Source organism: Petromyzon marinus, chromosome 30 (genome assembly GCF_048934315.1).
Source record: "Petromyzon marinus isolate PM22_M1 ecotype Great Lakes invasive population chromosome 30, UKy_Petmar_22M1.pri1.0, whole genome shotgun sequence".
NCBI lineage: Eukaryota > Metazoa > Chordata > Hyperoartia > Petromyzontiformes > Petromyzontidae > Petromyzon > Petromyzon marinus.
In genome coordinates, this window is record NC_133696.1 from 13,159,488 (window position 1) to 13,183,873 (window position 24,386).

A 24,386-nucleotide genomic window follows, 5' to 3' on the forward strand; every position below is an offset into this window, starting at 1 on the left:
CGTTACGTCGCCAACTTGTGCAAGGGCCTGACGTCACCAGATTCTGCAAGGCATTGACATCACGCGGCACCGCGAAGCGCTACGTCACTAACTTGAGCAAAGGCGTGACGTCACCAACTTGCTACAAGGGGGTGACATCAAGAGGTCCCGCGAGGCATTTGAATAGCGACGTCACTGTACCACGAAGCGTGCATCACCGGCCTCCGCAAAGGAATTACGTCAGGCGGCCCTTGCGAGGCGTGACGTAACGCGCGCAAACCCTGCCAGAGGAATGACGTCACGTTGCGCTGTGCCGGTGACGTCACGCCATGGCGGCCTCGTTCCACCCGCGCGCGGGGCGCCTCGTCTCGCTGAGTAACGGGGGCCGCACGGCGCGGCGCCTCCGAGCCGCGCACGAGTTCAACCACGGCCTCGTGATGAGCCGCGAGCCGCTGCGGGACGGGCAGCTCTTCCAGATCCGCATCGACCGCAAGGTGAGGAACCCCCCCGCCCCGGGGGTGAGGAGGAGGGGGGACGCCGAGCCCCCGATCGCCCGGCGCGGGGCTCTCAGATTCCCCAGCTCGGACCGGCGCTTACCCCGCGCCCATTGGCCGAGGCGGCGGCCACGCGGCGCGCTCATTGGGCCGCCGCATCACGTGGCGCTCGTGTGCACTGCGAATTCTGACGAGGGCCGCGCGCAGCATCCCGCAGCCCCCTCCCCTCATCGCCCCTCACCCCCACCCCGCCCCTCACTCCCTTCACCTCCTCACCCCCCCTCTTCACACCCCCACCCCGCCCCTCCCTTCACCTCCTCACCCCCCTCTTAACCCTCACCCCAGCCCTCATCCCCCCTCCCCTTATCCCAACCTCACCCCTAGCCCCCAACCCTCAACGCCCAGCTCTTCCCCCACACTTTATATAACCTAACCCCTTCCCTGACCCCCTCACCCCACGCGTCCCCTCAGTTGCCCCCTGCAGATTGCTGTTTACATGTTGCGGGTTGCTGTTGCCATGTTGCAGGTTGCTGTTGCCAGGTTGCTGTTGACAGGTTGCTGTTGACATGTTGCTGTTGCAGGTTGCTGTTGACGTTTTGCAGGTTGCTGTTTCCAGGTTGCTGTTGCCAGGTTGCTGTTGACATGTTGCAGGTTGCTGTTGCAGGTTGCTGTTGACGTGTTGCCAGGTTGCTGTTGCCAGGTTGCTGTTGCCAGGTTGCTGTTGACATGTTGCAGGTTGCTGTTGCAGGTTGCTGTTGACGTGTTGCAGGTTGCTGTTGGCGTCTAATAGGTTGCCATGTTGATGTTGACGTGTTGCAGGTTTCCATGTTGCAGGTTGCTGTTGACGTGTTGCAGGTTATTGTTGACGTTGCAGGTTGCTGTTGCTGTTGACGTGTTGCAGGTTGCCATGATGTAGGTTGCTGTTGACATGTTGCAGGTTATTGTTGACGTTGCAGGTTGCCAAGTTGCTGTTGACGTGTTGCAGGTTGCCATGATGTAGGTTGCTGTTGACATGTTGCAGGTTGTTGTTGCCATGTTGCATTTTGCTGTTGACGTGTTGCAAGTTGCTTTTGACGTGTTGCGGGTTGTTGGTGATGTTGCTGGTTGCTGTTGAAGTGTTGCAGGATGCTGTTGAAGTGTTGCAGTTTGCCGTGTTGCAAGTTGCTTTTGACGTGTTGCGGGTTGTTGGTCATGTTGCGGGTTGCTGTTGAAGTGTTGCAGGTTGCTGTTGCCATGTTGCAGGTTTCTGTTAAATGCAGTGCCTCATAAACGTGTGTTAAGCAACGTATGATACGCATGTAGTACCCATGCATTACGAATGTCCTGAATGCTGAGAGTTATTTAATCTGAGGCGTGACCGCCCTTATTCGGCGAGACCGATGTTATCTGTGCCCCACGAGGCAACACCATGCACCCGTGACATATATTCTTGACGTATGTCCTCGTCTTTTTGCACACCAGTGAAATCCATTTTGACGTTTCTGTGACTTGATTTTTACTGCGTGGTTTTTCGAAGTAATTTGTCCCAAGGCAACGTTTTGTTACAGCAAATGTATTTTCATTAATTATAATATGTTTTGTGTACTGTTTCAGTTTTGCCTGTAAACACTTTTTGTTTGCTCTGATTTCTACTTGGCAGTTTTTTTTGTTATCTGCGTTTGCCGTGTCGCTGGGTTCTTTGCGTAATAATGAGCGTGTCGTCTACATTTTCGCAGCTCAACTCGTGGAGCGGCTCCCTCGAGGTGGGGCTTACATCCCGGGACCCAGGCCAGGAAGCGAGTGAGCTTCCGAGCAGTGCCACGACGCTACGGGGCGGCGCCTGGCTGCTGTCGGGCTCCTGCGTGCTGCATGACGCCAAGACGCTGCTCGATGCATATGGGCGCACGCACGCCGGTGAGGGTACGTGTTTGCGCTCGTGCGCTCGTGCGCTCGTGCGCTCGTGTGCTCGTGTGCATGTGTGTGTGGCGCACATGTGCTTAACGGTGAGGTTTAATCGGCACGTTGGTGAAAGAGTGTGTGTGTGTGTGTGGACCCCCCTCATGGAACATCTTCGCCGGTTAGAAACATTTAGGCTGGCCTGCCTACGATCCATCCTGGGTTTAACCAGGCTGGATTGTGTGAGGAGCTCACAAATCCTTGAAAGATCTCATCGGTGAGCTCCGGCAGGCAAGGCTACGTTGGCTGGACCATGTAGCCCGCATGCCTAGCCACCGCATGCCTAAACAGCTTTTGTTCGGCCGGATAGAGGGGGCTAAACGGGCGCGGCACGGGCTAAAAAAGAGGAGTGATGTGGTACAGGAGGACGTGGAGCTGAGTGGACTTGCCGTTGACTGGTACCAGCGGTGTCAAGATCGGCCTCAGTGGAGGAGGCTCATGAAGGACGCTACTGGGCAGTTGGAGGTAGTCACCCTCCAACAACAACGGAGGGCGGAGGAGCGAAGCTCACAACAACGAGCGGAGCGCCAGGCGGCTAAAACACAGCAAGTTTGCACAGTAGGGGGCACAGGTGGTGCATCAGCCAGTCGTCTTAGTCAGTTGACTTATGGCACCTGGGTCTGCCCCGTGACCTCCTGCCAGCGGGCTTTTGACACTTCACATGGCCTCAAGGTGCACATGGCCTGGCACAAGTGTCGTGGTGACGTCACCGCCACTTAGTGGTGAATGGCGGTTGTTGTTGTGTGTGCGGACACATGCGGTCGTGAAGTGGTTATCGCACTGCCCTACTAACTCGGTTTCCGCTCATGGGTGACGAATATCTGAACCGGTCCTGGGCCTCCTCCTATGTCCAATCGGCCTTAAATGAGTACCTGGTATTGTGCGTAAACATATGTGAAATGATTCAAGAGAGGCGCACACACTGCTATGGGAAGGCAACACTTTATTAACACAACGTGAAATAACAATACACATAGGGTGGTGACCACCGACCTATCCTCGCTAACATTGTCGTGGCCAAGCCAGGAGGGCCACTGCCTGGCCACACTGGCTTGAGGCTTGGCTTCACTCTTCATGAGGCGTCTTCGTGAGGCATCTTCATCCCGGACCCGAGCAGCCCCGCACCAAGTCCGGATCCCGCTTATATGCGCCTCGGCGTGGCCAGGCCACACCCCGGCCACGCCCACCTTCCACACCCTCGAGAAGGCTTTGCTTCTGGCCATGTGGCCTCCAAAGTTCCCCCGGGGCCCCTGGCACCCACCTTGATCAAGTCACGTGTCCGGTCGGGTTCATCCAGAGTGCCACGGCCTCACACAACCCCCGCGGCACTGACCGACGGCCTCCAAGCCCCCCGACCCGGCCGTGACGTCATTCCCACATCCACATGTAGTAACCTCATGTGTGTGTGTCGACCCACACGGTAGTGACGTTATGCGTGTGTGTGTATATTCACACGGTAGTGACGTTACAAGTCACTACATATGTACTAGGGTTCCATACTCTTTGGTTCTATTCGGTAAAGTCACGTAAAAGTATAAAACAACAAAAAAAAATTCACAACGTTTCGGCCACAACACAAGTGGCCTTCATCAGGTGAAGGGACCAAACTGTCTCGAGGACAGCGCTGGAGTGAACGCAGCCAAGCTCAGACCGCGACCTTTAAGCTGTGTGAGAGGAAACAAGGTGCCTTGACAACGGAATTAGCATAAAAATTATCATTTAATTGGCGGACTTAGCATGATGAATGGTGTAGAGAGGGGGAAACATGTGCAGACCGGCGAGGGGGGGAGGGGGAGTTTACATATTGATGGTGTGAAAAGGGAATTTAAGCAGCTGCGAAAGTTTGGGATACCACTACTTGAAAAAATATACTGTACCATTGAAAATTCGTTTAATGTTTTGTTCAATTTAGAACATCTTTCCAATGGTTGCTTAATTTGAAACCATCTTCTCGGTTGAAATTGTGTCTGTTTGTAAATCTTAATTGCCTCGTGAACAAATCTCTGATAAAAACCCGTGGGTTTGCAAAGAACCTTGGTATCGGAGAAAATTATATCGTGATCACCCACAGCGTTGTAACAGTGATCAGCTTCTGCCGTGTTTCAAATCTGGTTTGTGCTCGCGAATTCGGTCAGAGACATGTTGTTTTGTCTCCCCGATATAGCAGTCACCACAGGTGCAGATCAATCTGTAAACTCCGGGGTACTGCAAGTCAGGAATGACATCCTTCACGGAAGGGATCAGGTCACGGATTTTGTGTACTGTATTGAACTGGACCAGGATCTTGTGTTTAGAATTTTGGAGATCTTTTTAGTAACGCCTGCTATATATGGCAGTGTGATGGTTTTGATCAGAGTATCAAGTGGTTGTTTCTGTATGGAGGGAGAAACAGCTTGGCGGATGGTACGGTCAGAGTATCTATTCCTTTTGAGGGCCAGATGCACATGTTTTAATTCACTGGTCAGGTGGTGTTGGTCCGAAATGCAATGAGCCCTGTGGTATAACGTTTTGATGAGAGAATTATTTTGCGTCAGGCGATGGTGGGAATCAGGTTTCAATTAGGGATCTTTGTGGGTGGGTTTCCTGTAGACAATGTCCCAATGAGCCATCAGGTCTCCTCTCAAACAGAACATCCAAGAATGGTAGCTTGCCATCTTTCTCCACTTCCATGGTGAATTTGATGGCAGGGTGTCTGGAATTAATGTGGTCTAGGAAAAGGTTCAAAGCCGGGAGGCCAGGGAAGGTCTGAGGGTGGAAGTCTGGATGGCGTCTGATTCAAATTTCTCCATGAAAATATTGGCTATCACTGGTGACAAGGGGGATCCCATGGGGGTACCCTCATTTTGTTTGTAGAAGGAGCCATTCCAAGTAAAGTAGGCATTGTTGAGGCAGTGCCTAACCAGTGCAGGTGTATCGGGGTCTAGTCCATGTTTGACCAATTTTTCAATTATTTCAATGGTATCAGGTACTGGGACCTTGGTGAACAAAAAAACCACATCGAAGCTGACAAGGATATCGTCAGGGGACAGTACAACGTCTTTGACCATAGGGACCAATTGGGCTGAGATAAGTTCTGCTGAGGCGGTCTTGCCAGTGAAAGGCAGCAAGGTATCTGACAGAAAATGGGCTAGTCTATAGGTAGGGGAGTTGATCGTAGATACGATGGGTCGTAGTGGGGTATCTTCTTTATGAAACTTGGGAAGACCATAGAATCTAGGGGGTCTTGCAGCAGAATGTTTTAGGGAGGGACGTTTAGTTGGGTCGATTAGAGAGGTCGAACTTGTGATGATCTTGTTGGTTTTTATCGCTAGGCTATTAGTAGGGTCATTTTTAATTTTTGAGTAACTTCCATCGTTGAGCAGATTCTGGATTTTGTTGTTGTATGAATCTTTATCCATAATTACAGTAGCGTTGCCTTTATCGGCTGAGAGGATGACTATGTCACTTCTGTTTTTTAAATTTGCGAGTTCAGAGCGTTCATTTTTGCTGTTGTTGCTAATGGGTTTCTTAGCATTCTTAAGAATAATGGCTATTTCAGCTCTCGCAACGTCTGCTTGGATGTGTCCTACGCCTTTGAGGGCTACATCGACCTGAGAGATGATATCATCTACTGGTATGTGTTTTGGGGTGACAGCAAAATTTAGCCCCCTAGCCAGTACTGTTTTCAGATTGTCCGAAATCAGGGTGACGTCTAGTTTTGTTATATGTGGAACTGTGTTCTTCTTTGATAGGTGGTTGAAGTTAGAAATCAGGTTTGCTTTGCATTTGGCTGACAGTGAATCAGCAGAAGAAGCAGTTATGTTGTCTACGTGATTCCAATCAGAAGGTGACATTTATTGTGTGAACATTAAATGAGCTCGTAGGAGAGTCCTGTCTAAAGTATCGAGTTCAAATCGGAGTAGTCTTATCCTCTCTGAGATTAAAGATAGGCTGGCCTTAAACAGAATCTGTTTAGAATTCAGTGAAGATCCAGCAGCAGAAGTGAGTGTGAAAGCGATGGGTATTACCTTGTGATCATGGCATCTTTTGAGGAAGGTCAGCGTCTCGCTGAGCTGTGACTTCTTGTCCTGTTGTCTGTTAAAAGCTCTAACAGATAGGTGAAAACCCTCCCCGTAGAGGCTATCAATTCTAGATTTGAAGCTTTCGTGACTGCAAGGATCCATACTTGTTGGTTCACGTAAAAGTATAAAACAACAAAAATAAAAAAAATTAAATTCACGACGTTTCAAATTAAGCAACCATTGGAAAGATGTTCTAAATCGAACCAAACATTAAACTAATTATCAATGGTACAGTATATTTTTTCAAGTAGTGGTATCCCAAACTTTCGCAGCTGCTTATATTCCCTTTTCACACCATCAATATATTAACTCCCCCTCCCCCCCTCGCCGGTCTGCACATGTTTCCCCCTCTCTACACCGTTCATCATGCTAAGTCCGCCAATTAAATGCTAATTTTTATGCTAATCCCTTTGTCAAGGCACCTTGTTTCCTCTCACACAGCTTAAAGGTCGCGGTCTGAGCTTGGCTCTGTTCACTCCAGCGCTGTCCTCGAGACAGTCTGGTCCCTTCACCTGATGAAGGCCACTTGTGTTGTGGCGTCGTCAATTTTTTATTTTTGTTGTTTTATACTTTTACCTGACTTTACCGAATAGAACCAAAGAGTATGGATCCTTGCAGTCACGAAAGCTTCAAATCTAGAATGTACTAGGGAACCAGAGATGACTGGGTGTAGTGCTGGCCACCCACTCCAACGTGTGCCATGCTGGCCTTCACAGGTGCACACTCAAGAGTCTGTTCAGGATACACGGCGGGATCTTTATCATTAATCGCGCACATGCGTGTGTGTGCACAAGATGAGTGTGTGGACCTGGACTCGCTGGAGGAGGGAGCGCTGGTTGGGGTGCAGAGGACAGCTGCGGGCGAGTTCCACGTGTGGCTCAACGGCCACGACTGTGGGGTGGCGGCCACAGGCCTCCCCTCCCCTGTGTGGGCCCTCATAGACCTCTACGGCAAGTGTACACAGGTGAGGCTCGTGCACGCGGGGGAGACTCGTGCACGCGGGTGAGCCTCTTATACACCGTAACATGTTGTATGCATTTCCATGTGACTTACACACACGTGTGTGTATCTTTGCAGGTCACTGTTGTGGATGATGAACGACCACAACAGGCAGCCGATCACCCACCAGAAGGTATTTTACGAAGAGCCCACAGCAACCGCATGCAGGGCCGGATTAAGGCATGGGCTTTAGTGGCTGCAGCCCAGGGGCCTCCGCCAGAGATTAAGTGAAAAGTTATTTCATTTGTGAGTGCTGAATTTTATTTGTTGTTAGCCTTGTAAAAATAAAGTTTATTTTTCTTTAACTGTGTTTTCCAGACCCAAAGAGTATGAATTCCTGCAGTCACGAAAGATTTAAGTCAAGATTTGTTTTCCTTTTCAAAATATTACTGGGGACCTCACAGTACCTGTAGCCCAGGGGCCTGCAAAATCTTAATCCGGCCCTGACCGCATGCACAAAATTCCCCCAGCCGCATGTACCATTAGTTATTTATTTTGAAACCGCGGTAATCTGCCAACCGAGTCATCCTTGAAAAGCACTTCTTAGCTCAACGGGCTTTACTTGGGAAATAACTTCTAATTCTGCTAAACATATCTCGGCTCATTACAGTGCCCTCATACGACCACCATGTGGAAATGTTTTCTCACCACCTAGACAGCACACAGTCTCTGCATGATGTGTAAGTGCCCCTTGGATTTCACTCTGACATCAACCCATAAATTACAGCCTGCAGGCAGCGAATCAACATCACCAGCCGTTAAAATGAGGTTGACACTGATTATCCATTCTGGGTTGTGTGCGTTTGACTCGAGGGCCCAGGAAGGCGCTTTGTAGGCAGGAGGGGTGAGACGCGGTGGCCCCGTCGTCATCGCTCCTCTAAGCGCGTCCTCGTTGTCTGCGCATGTTCCCACCTCCCCAGCCTCCCGCTGTCTTCCGTCCGCCGCTCCTCCGCCGGACAACGTCTCCGCATCGCGCACAGAGAGTCGCCGCAGCGGCGCGGCGCGGCACGGCACTCGGGCGGCCTCCACCTCCTCCTTGTCGGCGGCGGCGGCAGTGGACGCGGGGTTGACGGTGGCGGTGGACGTGCACGGCTCGGCACCACTCGGCTCCGCGCTCGCCTCGTCGTCGTCCGCCTCCCTCCTCTCGGCTCCTACCCACTCCTGGTCCAGCCCCCCGACGCCCCATGCGCCTGTGTCTGCCTGCAACGACGCACTGCTCTTCCACGCAAAGTGCGGTGCCCTCATCCGTCTGAGCAACAACCAAAAGACAGCCGAGCGGCGGCGGCCACTGGATGAGTTCAACAATGGCGTCGTGCTCACGAACCGGCCGCTTCGCCATGGAGAGACGTTTGAGGTGTGTGCATCGTGGGTGGATTGTGTGGTGTGGATCGTGTGGTGTGGATCGTGTGTGTGGATCGTGGGTGGATCGTGGGTGGATCGTGGGTGGATCGTGGGTGAATCGTGTGTGCATCGTGGGTGGATTGTATGGTATGGATCGTGGGTGGATTGTGGGTGGGTGAGCGGGCACAAGTAAGGTTTAAACATGTCATACATATTTTTTATTTGAAGCTTTCGTGACTGCAGCAATCCATACTCTTTGGTTCTTTCGGTAAAGTCACATAGGTAGAAAAATAAAATAATAAATTATATATCACGACGTTTCGCTCGCAAGCAGTCGTCCTCAGGCGGAAAAAATAATTCAGCAGTGGAACTGTGGAACTGCTGAACCAGCGAGATAGGTGTTACAACAAGAGGTTATATATGTGGCAATGGACAAGCAAGCGGGGTCTGAGCTGGAAGGAATTCCATCCCCGGACGCAAGCACTTCAGTTGTGTTAATGGGGGAGATTAGGGAGAGAGAGATTAGGGAGAGAGATTAGCATGAGATGAGCTTCTGTTGCCCCATAAGTGTATATATGTGCACAACAGCAGTGTTAATGGGAGATTAGCACTATGTTGATGGGAGATATTAGGCAGAGAGATTAGAGGGATTAGCAAGTTAATGTCATGTCTATGTGCAACACAAGCTGCGGCGCTGCCAACTGCGCTGTGAGAGGCAAGCGCGTCCACGCAAGGGAACCACCGCAATGGTGGTCGCGCCAGTGAGACACACAGCCCATCACACAGCCAGAACCATCGATACATCGAGGCTAAGGGAGCAGAGGTGGCCATGTTATTGAGACCCCAGCCCGTTAATGCAGAGGCACCTAACAGGGCAATGCAACTCAGAGAGTCGGAGATAACAGCCAAACGGCAGGGAAGAATGGAAGCACCACAGCAAGTTACGACTTTGCTTGGTTAATAACATCCTTCCAATGATTGCTCAGCTTATACCCATCTTATCGGTTGAAATTGTCTCTGTGTTTATATATCTGGATGGCTTCATGGACAAATCTTTGATGCTAGCCTGAAGGTTTGCAGAGTACCTTGGTCTCGGAAAAAACAATATTGTGCGAGCAGAAGTTCATTTCATGCTCATCTCTCTCCCGAATCTCTCTCTCTCCCTAATCTCCCCCATTAACACAACTGACGTGCTTGCGTCCAGGGATGGAATTTCTTCCAGCTCAGACCCCGTTTGCTTGCCCGCCCATCGCCACATATATACAGTGAGGGAAAAAAGTATATGATCCCCTGCTGATTTTGTACGTTTGCCCACTGACAAAGAAATGATCAGTCTATAATTTTAATGGTAGGTTTATTTGAACAGTGAGAGACAGAATAACAAAAAAATCCAGAAAAACGCATGTCAAAAATGTTATGAATTGATTTGCATTTTAATGAGGGAAATAAGTATTTGACCCCTCTGCAAAACATGATATGGTGGCAAAACCCTTGTTGGCAATCACAGAGGTCAGACGTTTATTGTAGTTGGCCACCAGGTTTGCACACATCTCAGGAGGGATTTTGTCCCACTCCTCTTTGCAGATCTTCTCCAAGTCATTAAGGTTTCGAGGCTGACGTTTGGCAACTCGAACCTTCGGCTCCCTCCACAGATTTTCTATGGGATTAAGGTCTGGAGACTGGCTAGGCCACTCCAGGACCTTAATGTGCTTCTTCTTGAGCCACTCCTTTGTTGCCTTGGCCATGTGTTTTGGGTCATTGTCATGCTGGAATACCCATCCACGACCCATTTGCAATGTCCTCGCTGAGGGAAGGAGGTTCTCACCCAAGATTTGACGGTACATGGCCCCATCCATCGTCCCTTTGATGCGGTGAAGTTGTCCTGTTCCCTTAGCAGAAAAACACCCCCAAAGCATAATGTTTCCACCTCCATGTTTGACGGTGGGGATGGTGTTCTTGGGGTCATAGGCAGCATTCCTCCTCCTCCAAACACGGCGAGTTGAGGTGATGCCAAAGAGCTCCATTTTGGTCTCATCTGACCACAACATTTTCACCCAGTTGTCCTCTGAATCATTCAGATGTTCATTGGCAAACTTCAGACGGGCATGTATATGTGCTTTCTTGAGCAGGGGGACCTTGCGGGCGCCGCAGGATTTAAGTCCTTCACGGCATAGTGTGTTACCAATTGTTTTCTTGATGACTATGGTCCCAGCTGCCTTGAGATCATTGACAAGATCATCCCGTGTAGTTCTGGGCTGATTCCTCACCATTCTCATGATCATTGCAACTCCACGAGGTGAGATTTTGCATGGAGCCCCAGGCCGAGGGAGATTGACAGTTATTTTGTGTTTCTTCCATTTGCGAATAATCGTACCAACTGTTGTCACCTTAAATTTCGATTTAAAGCTTTCGTGACTGCAATGATTCATCTTCTTTGGTTCTTTCGGTAAAGTCACGTAGAATGAGAATAAAATAATAAATTGATAAAATAAAATAACACAATAATATTCTCACGACGTTTCGGCCACAACACAAGCGGCCTTCATCAGGTGAAGGGAGCGAGACTGTCTGGTAGGACAGCGCTGGAGTGAGAGAGCCACGTTCAGATCACGGCTTTTAAGCTGTGTAAGAGGAACAAAGAGCCTTGACGAAGGAATTAGCATAAAATTTAGCATTGAAAAGGCTGAATGATTAGCTTGTGACTGGTCACAGAAATAGCTATGTTAAAAGTTAAAGCATACACATCCGCAGAGGCACCCATTGTTAAAAGGAATTAGCATAGAATTTAGCATTGAAATAGCTAAATTAAGGCATTCGCTTGTAACTGCTACAGAAATAGTTACGTTGAAATCAGAGCATACACATTCACCGAGGCACTTAGTACAAATCAAAACAGGAGAATTTAGCATTGAAATAACTAGGCGAATTTAGCATTGAAATAACTGGGTGATTTGCTAGTGACTGGTCACAGAAATGACTACACATCTGAGCTATTCACAGTACTATATAGTGAACCAATAAAAACTAAAATATAAATTACCTTCATGTTATCAATAAACTCTATATTCTCCAATCAGCTAAGCTACCAACCATAAGTCGTTATATATCACAATGCTATATGGCGAAAAAATGGGTGGATTCTTACCCTCAAATTTCCGTACCACGGATAGCTACGGGCCCCGTTCAGACGGACGAGTTCGTCCATGGTCGGAACAGAGGAGGGGGAGAGAGACAGCTGCGAAGCCCTAGTGTACTCCATGTTGTAAACCATACCATTAACCGTGGTGTGAGAGGTATTAAGAGGCAATGCTGGCGAAAGAGCTGCGGTCTGAAGGTCATCGTAAAATTACAATTAATTAAGAACAGAAATGATTTAACACATCTTTCCAGTGGTTACTAAGCCTGAATCCATCTTCTCGGTTGAAATTGTCTCTGTGCTTGTATATGTGAATGGCCTCATGAACGAATCTCTCATGGTAGCCAGTTGGTTTGCAAAGAACCTCCGTCTTGGAGAAGTCAATGTCATGTGAGCCCACTGAATTGTAACAGTGATCTGCCACGGCAGAGGAGTTCGTCTTACCGTGTTTCAAGTCTGCTTTATGTTCGCAGATGCGGTCCGAGATATGTCTTTTGGTTTCTCCAATGTAGCTACTACCACAGAGGCACTTTAGTTTGTAAACGCCCGGGTACTGTATGTCTGGAAGAGCATCTTTTACAGATGGAACTAAATCACGGATTTTGTGTACTGTGTTGAATCGGACCTGGATCTTGTGTTTATTCAGGATTTTGGAGATCTTTTTAGTGACCCCTGCAATGTAGGGTAAGGTGATGGTTTTGAGTGGCTCCACAAGAGGATCCTTCTTCATGACTGGAGTGATGGCTTTGCGGATTGTGTAGTCGGAGTAGCCATTAGCCCTGAGAGCCTGGTGTACGTGCTTGAGTTCACTGGTAATGTGTTCCTGGTCGGAAATGCATTGGGCTCTATGGTATAGAGTCTTGATGAGGCAGTTCTTCTGGGATGGATGGTGGTGGGAATCCGGTTTCAAGTAAGCATCTGTATGGGTAGCTTTCCTGTAGACAGAGTGGCTCATTGAACCATCATGTCTCCTTTTAATTAAGACATCCAGAAAGGGTAGTTTGCCATCTTTTTCGACCTCCATGGTAAATCTGATGGCTGGCACGTTTTCTGGCTGATATACTGCGACCTTTCACTGGAAAAACCACCTCTGCGGTACTAAATTCTACTCACCTGGTATCGACAATCAAAGACATTTCCCTGTCCCCAAACGACCTGCTTGTCAGTTTTGATGTGGTGTCCTTGTTCACCAAAGTCCCGGTACCTGACACCATCGCTATCATTGAAGACCTGGTTCATCAAGGACTGCATACTGATGTACCCCCCCTGGTGAGACATTGCTTAACCAACACATACCTCACCTGGAGTGGAACTTTCTACAAACAAACTGAGGGCACCCCAATGGGCTCCCCCCTATCTCCGGTTGTAGCCAACGTATTCATGGAAAAATTTGAAACTGACGCCATCCAGACTGCCACTCTACGCCCGACCTTATGGAATAGGTACGTTGATGACACCTTTGTCATCTGGCCACATGGCCAGCCTGCTCTAGACCAATTCCGCGACCACATCAATTCCATACACCCAGCCATCAGATTTACCATGGAGGTCGAAAAAGATGGCAAACTACCCTTTCTGGATGTCTTAATTAAAAGGAGACATGATGGTTCAATGAGCCACTCTGTCTACAGGAAAGCTACCCATACAGATGCTTACTTGAAACCGGATTCCCACCACCATCCATCCCAGAAGAACTGCCTCATCAAGACTCTATACCATAGAGCCCAATGCATTTCCGACCAGTAACACATTACCAGTGAACTCAAGCACGTACACCAGGCTCTCAGGGCTAATGGCTACTCCGACTACACAATCCGCAAAGCCATCACTCCAGTCATGAAGAAGGATCCTCTTGTGGAGCCACTCAAAACCATCACCTTACCCTACATTGCAGGGGTCACTAAAAAGATCTCCAAAATCCTGAATAAACACAAGATCCAGGTCCGATTCAACACAGTACACAAAATCCGTGATTTAGTTCCATCTGTAAAAGATGCTCTTCCAGACATACAGTACCCGGGCGTTTACAAACTAAAGTGCCTCTGTGGTAGTAGCTACATTGGAGAAACCAAAAGACATATCTCGGACCGCATCCGCGAACATAAAGCAGACTTGAAACACGGTAAGACGAACTCCTCTGCCGTGGCAGATCACTGTTACAATTCAGTGGGCTCACATGACATTGACTTCTCCAAGACGGAGGTTCTTTGCAAACCAACTGGCTACCATGAGAGATTCGTTCATGAGGCCATTCACATATACAAGCACAGAGACAATTTCAACCGAGAAGATGGATTCAGGCTTAGTAACCACTGGAAAGATGTGTTAAATCATTTCTGTTCTTAATTAATTGTAATTTTACGATGACCTTCAGACCGCAGCTCTTTCGCCAGCATTGCCTCTTAATACCTCTCACACCACGGTTAATGGTATGGTTTACAACATGGAGTATACTAGGGCTTCGCAGCTGTCTCTCTCTCCCCCTCCTCTGTTCCGACCATGGACGAACTCGTCCGTCTGAATGGGGCCCGTAGCTATCCGTGGTACGGAAATTTGAGGGTAAGAATCCACCCATTTTTTCGCCATATAGCATTGTGATATATAACGACTTATGGTTGGTAGCTTAGCTGATTGGAGAATATAGAGTTTATTGATAACATGAAGGTAATTTATATTTTAGTTTTTATTGGTTCACTATATAGTACTGTGAATAGCTCAGATGTGTAGTCATTTCTGTGACCAGTCACTAGCAAATCACCCAGTTATTTCAATGCTAAATTCGCCTAGTTATTTCAATGCTAAATTCTCCTGTTTTGATTTGTACTAAGTGCCTCGGTGAATGTGTATGCTCTGATTTCAACGTAACTATTTCTGTAGCAGTTACAAGCGAATGCCTTAATTTAGCTATTTCAATGCTAAATTCTATGCTAATTCCTTTTAACAATGGGTGCCTCTGCGGATGTGTATGCTTTAACTTTTAACATAGCTATTTCTGTGACCAGTCACAAGCTAATCATTCAGCCTTTTCAATGCTAAATTTTATGCTAATTCCTTCGTCAAGGCTCTTTGTTCCTCTCACACAGCTTAAAAGCCGTGATCTGAACGTGGCTCTCTCACTCCAGCGCTGTCCTACCAGACAGTCTCGCTCCCTTCACCTGATGAAGGCCGCTTGTGTTGTCGCCGAAACGTCGTGAGAATATTATTGTGTTATTTTATTTTATCAATTTATTATTTTATTCTCATTCTACGTGACTTTACCGAAAGAACCAAAGAAGATGTTGTCACCTTCTCACCAAGCTGCTTGGCAATGGTCTTGTAGCCCATTCCAGCCTTGTGTAGGTCTACAATCTTGTCCCTGACATCCTTGGAGAGCTCTTTGGTCTTGGCCATGGTGGAGAGTTTTGAATCTGATTGATTGCTTCTGTGGACAGGTGTCTTTTATACAGGTAACAAGCTGAGATTAGGAGCACTCCCTTTAAGAGTGTGCTCCTAATCTCAGCCAGAAATCTTTCTGATTGAGAGGGGGTCAAATACTTATTTCCCTCATTAAAATGCAAATCAATTTATAACATTTTTGACATGCGTTTTTCTGGATTTGTTTGTTGTTATTCTGTCTCTCACTATTCAAATAAACCTACCATTAAAATTATAGACTGATCATTTTTTTGTCAGTGGGCAAACGTACAAAATCAGCAGGGGATCAAATACTTGTTTCCCTCACTGTAACCTCTTGTTGTAACAGCTCTCTCGCTAGTTTAGCAGTTCCACAGCTGGATTATTTCTTCTGCCTGAGGACGACCGCTTGTGTTGCGATCGAAACGTCGTGATATATTATTTTTTCTTTTATCTTTCAACCTACGTGACTTTACCGAAAGAACCAAAGAGTACATGTCATATTATTTTGTATCCAATTGAATTTTGTATCCAAGTGAATTATTATAAGACTTCCTTAATTCCATGCACCAACTCTTTGGTTCTTTCAGTAAAGTCACGTAGAAAGAAAATAAATTGAATAATAGAATACGACGTTTCGATTGCAACACAAGCGGTCGTCATCAGGTAGAACTAAATTTGAGAGAGAGACAAAACACAGACACGGAGACACACAGACAGACACACAGGCAGAGAGAGACAACATAGACACACAGAGACCCAATGCCTCTGTCTTGAGGCCTTAAATAGAGAGAGAGGGGTGGGTTGGGCAGAGAGAGAGGTGGGTCCTGCTTGTAAATTTTAGAGAGCCTGGTAAATTTTAGAGAGAGAAATAGGTAGTATGAGAAAAAAATTGTTATTTTTTTTGGAAATGTAATGCAATGCAACACAGAGAGTCTATGCACCCACATTGTGTGTTTTTTTATTCCTAGATCCGGATAGACCGACTGGTGGACAAGTGGAGTGGCTCTCTAGAAATTGGTGTAACGACACATGACCCCAACAGCATGGACTATCCGGCCACAATGACCAACATGATGTCAGGTATTGTACAAGCACGTTATGAAACGTAATCGTCGATAAACATGCAGAATTATGTGAATTAATGAGTGGCGCAGTGGTTAGCGGCACTGCACTCTAAATTCGGAGACCTGAGTTGAAATGTGGTTTCCAGCTCATATCAGTGATGTTTGAGCTGGTCCCGTGACCCCCATTTCACCAGTTCACACTCCCAGTGTGGTAAAATATGTCCAAATATCCCCCATGACCAACACAGCCTGGGAAGGCCTTCATCCATCAGTAGATTTACAAAGAGCTGTAAGTTATTATAATTTATATCAAAACACTTTACAGTTTTTGTCACCGACATATGCCATATAAATTGTCTATCTATTATCTTACTAACAAGGCAGACATAATTGCGGAGGCAAACTAATTAAACAGTACGCATTTATACAAAAGCATAAAGAAACACAAATTATATTTAAATGGTGCACACTGCCGGTTCATGTAGAATGTAACCCAGGTTTGTCGTAGCATCTGCAGGAGTGTTTGTGTGTCTGCAGAGAACTTTCCTCATCCCTCGCCTTGATGTGTCTATCTATGTTGAACTTGTTTTGCACCGTACATAGCCAACCGTGATAATCAGAGGTGTGGGAGGATGATGATGATGGTCTGTTTAAATATGCAGGTACAATCATGATGAGCGGCTGTGGGATCCTGACAAACGGGAAGGGGACGCGGCGAGAGTACTGCGATTTCAGCCTCGATGAGCTGCAGGTGACGTAATCATTACGGGCATGATTTCCACATGCTTTGTCATCGATGCTGCCTTGACATTATAGCAGACTCTCGATTATCCACGTGCGGTTTATCCGATTCGCGGATTAACCGCGCACCTGAGATTTTGATATAATGAATAACTCGTGGATTTTCCCTTTAGCCCAAATTAATATTCTAAAATAGTTTTACATTGTTATTCGTGGAAATGTTTATTACAAGTCACGTGCTTAAACCAAACAAATATGTTGCTCGGGTTAATCTGAAATCCACATGTTCGCCTCTACAGTACAATACATTAATTGCATATCTTTACAATAGTGGGTGGAGTTTGATTGATGTTGATTGGTATGGCTCTGCTGCTGTCCACTTAGTGGGCTGAGTCTTCTGCGCAGGAGCACGAAAGTGTTATCACTGCGCACGCGCATTGATCGGTAATTTAGACCTACTATGTTCGTGCTTTTTGGCATGGACATCCACGGAAAATGGTTATATTTTTGGAGGATCCGCGATTTTTAATTTTCCGCGGATGTCCTCCCTATCATTAGCGCGGATAATCGAGCGTCTACTGTATTTGTTTCGCTTAATATTGCTTCATCTGCCATTGACCCCACCGAGTCTGGTGGTTCCCCCATCTTTGTGAATGCTGCAGTGGTTTCCCAATACGACTGTCTTATTCCTGTATATATTTCTAGTGTCATTACCATATTTATAATTATCCATTGTTTTATTTTTCTGGCTGTAGGAAGGGGATCACATTGGCTTAATTAGGAAAATGAATGGCGAGCTTCACTTTTATGTTAACGGCTTGGATCAAGGTATGTATTGCCCTCGTACGTGTCCATTAATCTGTCCCGATCATATTTTGTGAACAATTTGCATATATGTGATCGGAGGCTAATGGGTATTTAATTCCTAAAATAAGTTTTTTCTTCTATTTAAAATTGACGAAAGGTTGAGGCATCGTTCCACAATGAAGGTTTTTACTTTCTGTGTAAACATATGGTAAGTAGGCCCGTTAATTTTGTCCAAAAGCTGGTCCCACCATTGCGGTGATGTTCACAGTAATTCCAGCTGGTCTGGGATATTTTCCTTTTTCACACTGAATGGCCATGGTTACTTCTTCAAGTGTGACCTCTGGAACATTCTCTTCATCTGGAAATTCCCTGTGATATGTTAATCTTTAGCAATGGAGATGTGTATAAAAATAATTCTTGTTATGTACTAAGAATTGCCAATCTTCAACCTTTCCTGCTGCTGTCATGCTCCCATCGCTTATGACATCTTCAACGATATATTTTTTGTGTTTTTTTAATTTCTATTCTCGTTCTATTCCTGATGGTTTACAAACTTCAGTGTATGTTATATTTTGTCTGTAATTATTTTCTAGTGATCGTTAAAATCAGCATACCTCGGGCAAAAAAACATTCTGATCATACATATTACTTGGCATGATTTTAATCAGAAACGGAGGCACTGACCTTGTGGAGATGTGTCTCTGGTGTTGTGTAGGTGTCATGTGTTGGCTTGTTTCCTTCCACTACCTGTGTACACAGGTGTAGCGGCATCCCAGACCGCGGCCACAATCTACGGGGTGGTGGATCTCTATGGAATGGCTGCCAAAGTCACTATTGTCCACGAACAAAATCATGCCGACCGTCTGAGGAGAAACACGGCCATCATGCGTGCGATTTCTCCCGAGTCCACCAATCGCAGGGCTAGGGCAGCCGCTGGCGGTGCGGGCCACAGCAGCGGCCTTGCCACCGGTAGATTGAACTCGCGTTTGGAGGCCGACGCGTGCGGCACGACATGGGCCACGGCCGCCCCCATGCCTCTAATGGCGGGAGAGAACTTTGATGAGAGTGTTGATTTTGGTGGAGATCTTGAGACACGGAGAGGGGCGGAGAGGACCACTCGAGCTGTCAGGGAACGAGAAAGAGTGATGGACGAAGTGGGATGGAGAGACGAAGAGCAGGAGACAGAGAGAGAAACGCCGGAGGTGGCGGAAGGAGAGAAGAGCGCAGAAGATGACATTAATTCCTCGAGAGAGAGGAGGCGCGAGCAGATATCAGCAGGAGATGCGTCGGGTCTGTCCGAGATATACGAAGATACTCAGAGCAGAAGATGCAGGAATGGAGAAGTAGGAGGCGGTAGACAGAGCCTGGGGGATAGGGAAACCAATAGAGACAATTACCTGAGCTCCGATTTAGACTATTTTTCCAGTCTGTCCAGCTATTTGGATTTTGGAATCGCCTATTGCCGAGCTCATGCCACAAGAGAAAACTTGCTCCGCTCTGCACGTAGCAGAGAATTGCAGGTAGATAGAGAATTAAATCGGGAAGAGGAGATGGACACGGGCAGACAGGTGGAGATAGAAAGTGACACAGGGAGGCTGTTGCCAGAACTGAATGTGCCTACAAATTATTCCGACGCAAGGCATCTCATTGCTCACACGAACGTGCGGTTAGCCGCGTCGTGGAGAGAGAGGGGGGGAAATGGAGATGAAGAGTTAGAGAATGGAAGGGAGAGAGATGGCATCGGATTGGGGTTGAGCCATTCAAGTTTCTTTACAAATGCCAGATTGTCAACATGGAGAGAAAGAGAGACGGAGAGGGAGAGAACCACAGGGACAGCAGAGACTAGAAGCCTATGCACTCCAGAACCAAATCAGCTCTCACTTCCTTCTGCCGAAGCGATTTTTGCCAATAGTGAATTATCTGGTTTGGACAATGGATCTGACGTTGAACTTAATGGACAGAGTTGTAATGCCACGGCATTGGCCGGCGGTCCAAGTGTGGGTGGCTGCGGCTCCGGAGAGATGGAGGCCTCCGTGACGACGGTGATAGAGGGAGGTGAAGGCACTTCTGGAGATTGTGGGCCACTGCTCTTCCACCAAAACTGTGGGCAGCGTGCGGCCGTGGTCAATGGAGGACGCACCGCGTTGCGGCCAAAGTGAGTCTCGTCTTGTGTCTCTCGATTGTCTTGCAATCGGAACCAAGTTCGTGGGTCGTCAAACACGACTGAGAAACCATAATTCGTTGTTTTTAATGATTTACACTTGGTTATAGCAAGAAATCTTCACTGAGCCTCAGGAGTCTTGTACAGGAGGGTCCTGCCAAGTTTCCGCATTAGGGGGCGATGTTGCTGCATGAAATCTCAATGGAGTCATTTGTAGGTTTTTTTACCATAGGGTTGTTTTGTCAATACCAGTTACATTGGACGTTATTTCAGCTATGAGAAAAAGCTGGAAAATCGAGAGGAAACTCATGCAGATCAGGGGTAGAACATACAAACTCCACGCAGAAAGGTGCCCCAGTTGGGAGTTGAACCGAGGTACTTCTTGCTGTAAGACAGGAGTGTTACCACTGCACCGCCCCTGGCTTAGTCCTGCTGCTTGCTTCTTGTCTCATCCAGCTGCAGAGACTCTACATAATTTGGTCTTAGGCTCAATTAAATAAGAATTTCACATTCCTATAGTGGGGCCAGCCTGTCTGGGATGACCATGGCTGCATCCACACAGCCATGTGAAGATACAAAACCTTGTTCCCACGAAGTAGTGCTTATTTTATTGACCCAGAAGGAAAATGGGCTCACCCGACCTCTAACTATGATTTCAATTCCTTGCCTATAAACATTTGGCAGTTCATACTCTTTGGGTCTTTCGGTATGTGATATAACATCCTTTTTCAGCAGCTCTCTCACTGCCATTTTTTCACCTCAAGACGATTGCTTGTGTTGCGATCGAAACGTCATGATTTTATATTTTTTCTATCTACGTGACTTTACCGAAAGACCCAAAGAGTATGAATTGCTGCAGTCACGAAAGCTTTAAGTCAACATTTGGCAGTTCACCCAGCATTGGTGCAAACATACTTGACTGCTGATAAGACTAAATACCACTACCAGTTCAGAGTTTGCTTGTGTTGAACCAATGCTTCTGGAATTGATGCACTCTCAGAAGGCTGTGTGGCCGATGGGATGTGTAAAAAATAAAATTTTCATGTGGATGGACAGATATGGGAAGGGGGTGAATTTCCTGCTAATTTATTTTGTTAATGTAACACCTGCTTTTCCTCTCTGTGCACTTCAATACATGGCAATATGTTTGTAATTGCTATGTAGTGCAGTGTTTGCAGTTATGATTGTGTATTTGATTTGCATAATTTGTTATATGTTTATCATGCCTTCTGTACCCACAGTGCCTTGGAAGATTTTAACCACGGGGTGGTTCTCTCGAACCGACCCCTCGGGCCGGGAGAACGATTTGAAGTGCGCATCGACCGCATGGTGGACAAGTGGGCGGGCTCCATCGAGGTCGGCGTGACCACTCACTCGCCCGTGCGCATTGCGCTGCCCTCAACCATGACCAACATGCGCTCTGGTACGCGTGTGTGCGCACGCATCCGTTCACTCGCGTGGGCCACCGTGGTCGGCCGGCAGGGTGGCGGCAGCGCGTTGGCAACACTTCTGCCTCACGGCATGGAGGGCCTCAGTTCGATTGCTGAATTGGGCTCCTTTCTGCGTATGTTCAGCATGTTCGTTCACCCCCTGTTCTGCATTGGTTCCTCCAGGTTTTCCCCTATTTTCTCGAAAAACTAAACCAAATATACATTGTAACTGGTATTGGCCAAACGTTACAATGTTTAAAAATGACATGCAAATTACTCATTTGGGATGATCCAAATCAACGTTGCCCCCTCTTAAAAAAACTTTGCAATAACTTCCTGAAAAAAAATCTTGAGACTCAGTGAGGCTTTCCAGTCCAAATGAGCGTAATAAAACTTTTTTTTTTAAAGCGTGTATTTTGTTTAACCAGGTGAAAACTGGAGAGACAGACAGACTCATTTGTAAGCGTCGCCTGGGTCATGAAACTGACAAAACAATTGCAACAAAACAAAGTACAACAATAAAGCTAATAGAATTCAGAGCAAAAACAACCAAAATATAAGTAAGAGCAAAAATAAACAAATAGATATTGGGGCAAAAGCAACTGACTCAGAATCAGAATCTTTATTTGGACTGGAGGAATCTGATAAGCTATGAAGCTCTTTTTCATAGATGTCCAGTAACTGCATTACAGAGGAAATAAAAAACAGTGCACCATCACAATTCACTATCAAATAAATACATATCCAGTTATATAAATACATCTATATATATAAAAGGGAAATTTGTGAATGTGTGTCTGTTAAAAATGTTTAGCGTACTTCCCAACATGCAATAACTTGTAATTTGTCATGTTCACCATGCAAAAATTATAAAAATAGACTTTTGTATTATTTTTTGGGGCGGGGGCGCAATAATGCATATATTTTGCATGGCAAGTGAGCTGTGACGTCACATCTGTCATTTGACCCGTATGCAGAACCTTAACGCAGTTTGCCTGTTTATGTCACGCATCCCCCCCCAACCCTCCTTGGGTAAAGTGAAATACAAATGTGTTGCAGGTCTAAGGCTTTCTTCGCACAGCATTGGTTTATTATTTTAGTCGTTTAATGCCGTACGCACCCTGAAAGTTGTATGTGTCTGCAGCAAGCGCGTGTATGTATACCTATGGACGTACGCGCGTGTGTGTGGGGAGAGCGGTAGTGTAGTGGTTAGCGCGCTGCGCTACGAACTCGGCAACCCGAGTTCGATTCCCGCTCACGGCCACCACCGGTGACGATTATTTGAACCGGTCCTGGGCCTCCCCTAGGTCGACTCAGCCTCGAACGAGTAACTGGTGTGGTGTGTGAACATCACCACTGGGGAAACAAAGGTGGCCGGGCGTGGTGAATCCAAGTCCCGAGCGAAACCGGGTAGGAAAGCTAGTACATCTATACAGTGAGGGAAAAAAGTATTTGATCCCCTGCTGATTTTGTACGTTTGCCCACTGACAAAGAAATGATCAGTCTATAATTTTAATGGTAGGTTTATTTGAACAGTGAGAGACAGAATAACAACAACAAAATCCAGAAAAACGCATGTCAAAAATGTTATGAATTGATTTGCATTTTAATGAGGGAAATAAGTATTTGACCCCTCTGCAAAACATGACTTAGTACTTGGTGGCAAAACCCTTGTTGGCAATCACAGAGGTCAGACGTTTCTTGTAGTGGGCCACCAGGTTTGCACAGGAGGGATTTTGTCCCACTCCTCTTTGCACATCTTCTCCAAGTCATTAAGGTTTCGAGGCTGACGTTTGGCAACTCAAACCTTCAGCTCCCTCCACAGATTTTCTATGGGATTAAGGTCTGGAGACTGGCTAGGCCACTCCAGAACCTTAATGTGCTTCTTCTTGAGCCACTCCTTTGTTGCCTTGGCCGTGTGTTTTGGGTAATTGTCATGTTGGAATACCCATCCACGACCCATTTTCAATGCCCTGGCTGAGGGAAGGAGGTTCTCACCCAAGATTTGACGGTACATGGCCCCGTCCATCGTCCCTTTGATGCGGTGAAGTTGTTCTGTCCCCTTAGCAGAAAAACACCCCCAAAGCATAATGTTTCCACCTCCATGTTTGACGGTGGGGATGGTGTTCTTGGGGTCATAGGCAGCATTCCTCCTCCTCCAAACACGGCGAGTTGAGTTGATGCCAAAGAGCTCCATTTTGGTCTCATCTGACCACGACACTTTCACCCAGTTGTCCTCTGAATCATTCAGATGTTCATTGGCAAACTTAAGACGGGCATGTATATGTGCTTTCTTGAGCAGGGGGACCTTGCGGGTGCTGCATGATTTCAGTCCTCTACGGTGTAGTGTGTTACCAATTATTTTCTTGGTGACTATGGTCCCAGCTGCCTTGAGATCATTGACAAGATCCTCCCGTGTAGTTCTGGGCTGATTCCTCACTGTTCTCATGATCATTGCAACTCCACGAGGTGAGATCTTGCATGGAGCCCCAGGCCTAGGGAGATTGACAGTTCTTTTGTTTCTTCCATTTGCGAATAATCGCACCAACTGTTGTCACCTTCTCACCAAGCTGCTTGGCAATGGTCTTGTAGCCCATTCCAGCCTTGTGTAGGTCTACAATCTTGTCCCTGACATCCTTGGAGAGCTCTTTGGTCTTGGCCATGGTGGAGAGTTTGGAATCTGATTGATTGCTTCTGTGGACAGGTGCCTTTTATGCAGGTAACAAGCTGAGATTAGGTGCACTCCCTTTAAGGGTGTGCTCCTAATCTCAGCTCATTACCTGTACAAAAGACACCTGGGAGCCAGAAATCTTTCTGATTGAGAGGGGGTCAAATATTTATT

The 24,386-nt window shown here is 47.0% G+C and overlaps 1 protein-coding gene across 3 annotated transcripts in view; it reads left to right on the forward strand.

Annotated features, from left to right (window-relative positions):
* Nucleotides 1-115: 115 nt before the first annotated feature.
* Nucleotides 116-24,386, forward strand: part of NEURL4 (neuralized E3 ubiquitin protein ligase 4) — an 84,038-nt gene continuing 59,767 nt past the window's right edge. For 2 of the 3 annotated variants that reach the window (XM_032963596.2, XM_032963599.2), the window contains exons 1-10: nt 116-473; nt 2,189-2,372; nt 7,264-7,433; nt 7,547-7,601; nt 8,389-8,822; nt 16,310-16,421; nt 17,068-17,156; nt 17,902-17,974; nt 18,713-20,108; nt 21,356-21,537. In XM_032963596.2, the coding sequence (XP_032819487.1) occupies nt 309-473; nt 2,189-2,372; nt 7,264-7,433; nt 7,547-7,601; nt 8,389-8,822; nt 16,310-16,421; nt 17,068-17,156; nt 17,902-17,974; nt 18,713-20,108; nt 21,356-21,537 (2,860 nt within the window). In that variant the 5' untranslated portion in view covers nt 116-308. The remainder of the gene's footprint in view (nt 474-2,188; nt 2,373-7,263; nt 7,434-7,546; nt 7,602-8,388; nt 8,823-16,309; nt 16,422-17,067; nt 17,157-17,901; nt 17,975-18,712; nt 20,109-21,355; nt 21,538-24,386) is intronic. The other variant, XM_032963597.2, reaches the window with a different exon arrangement.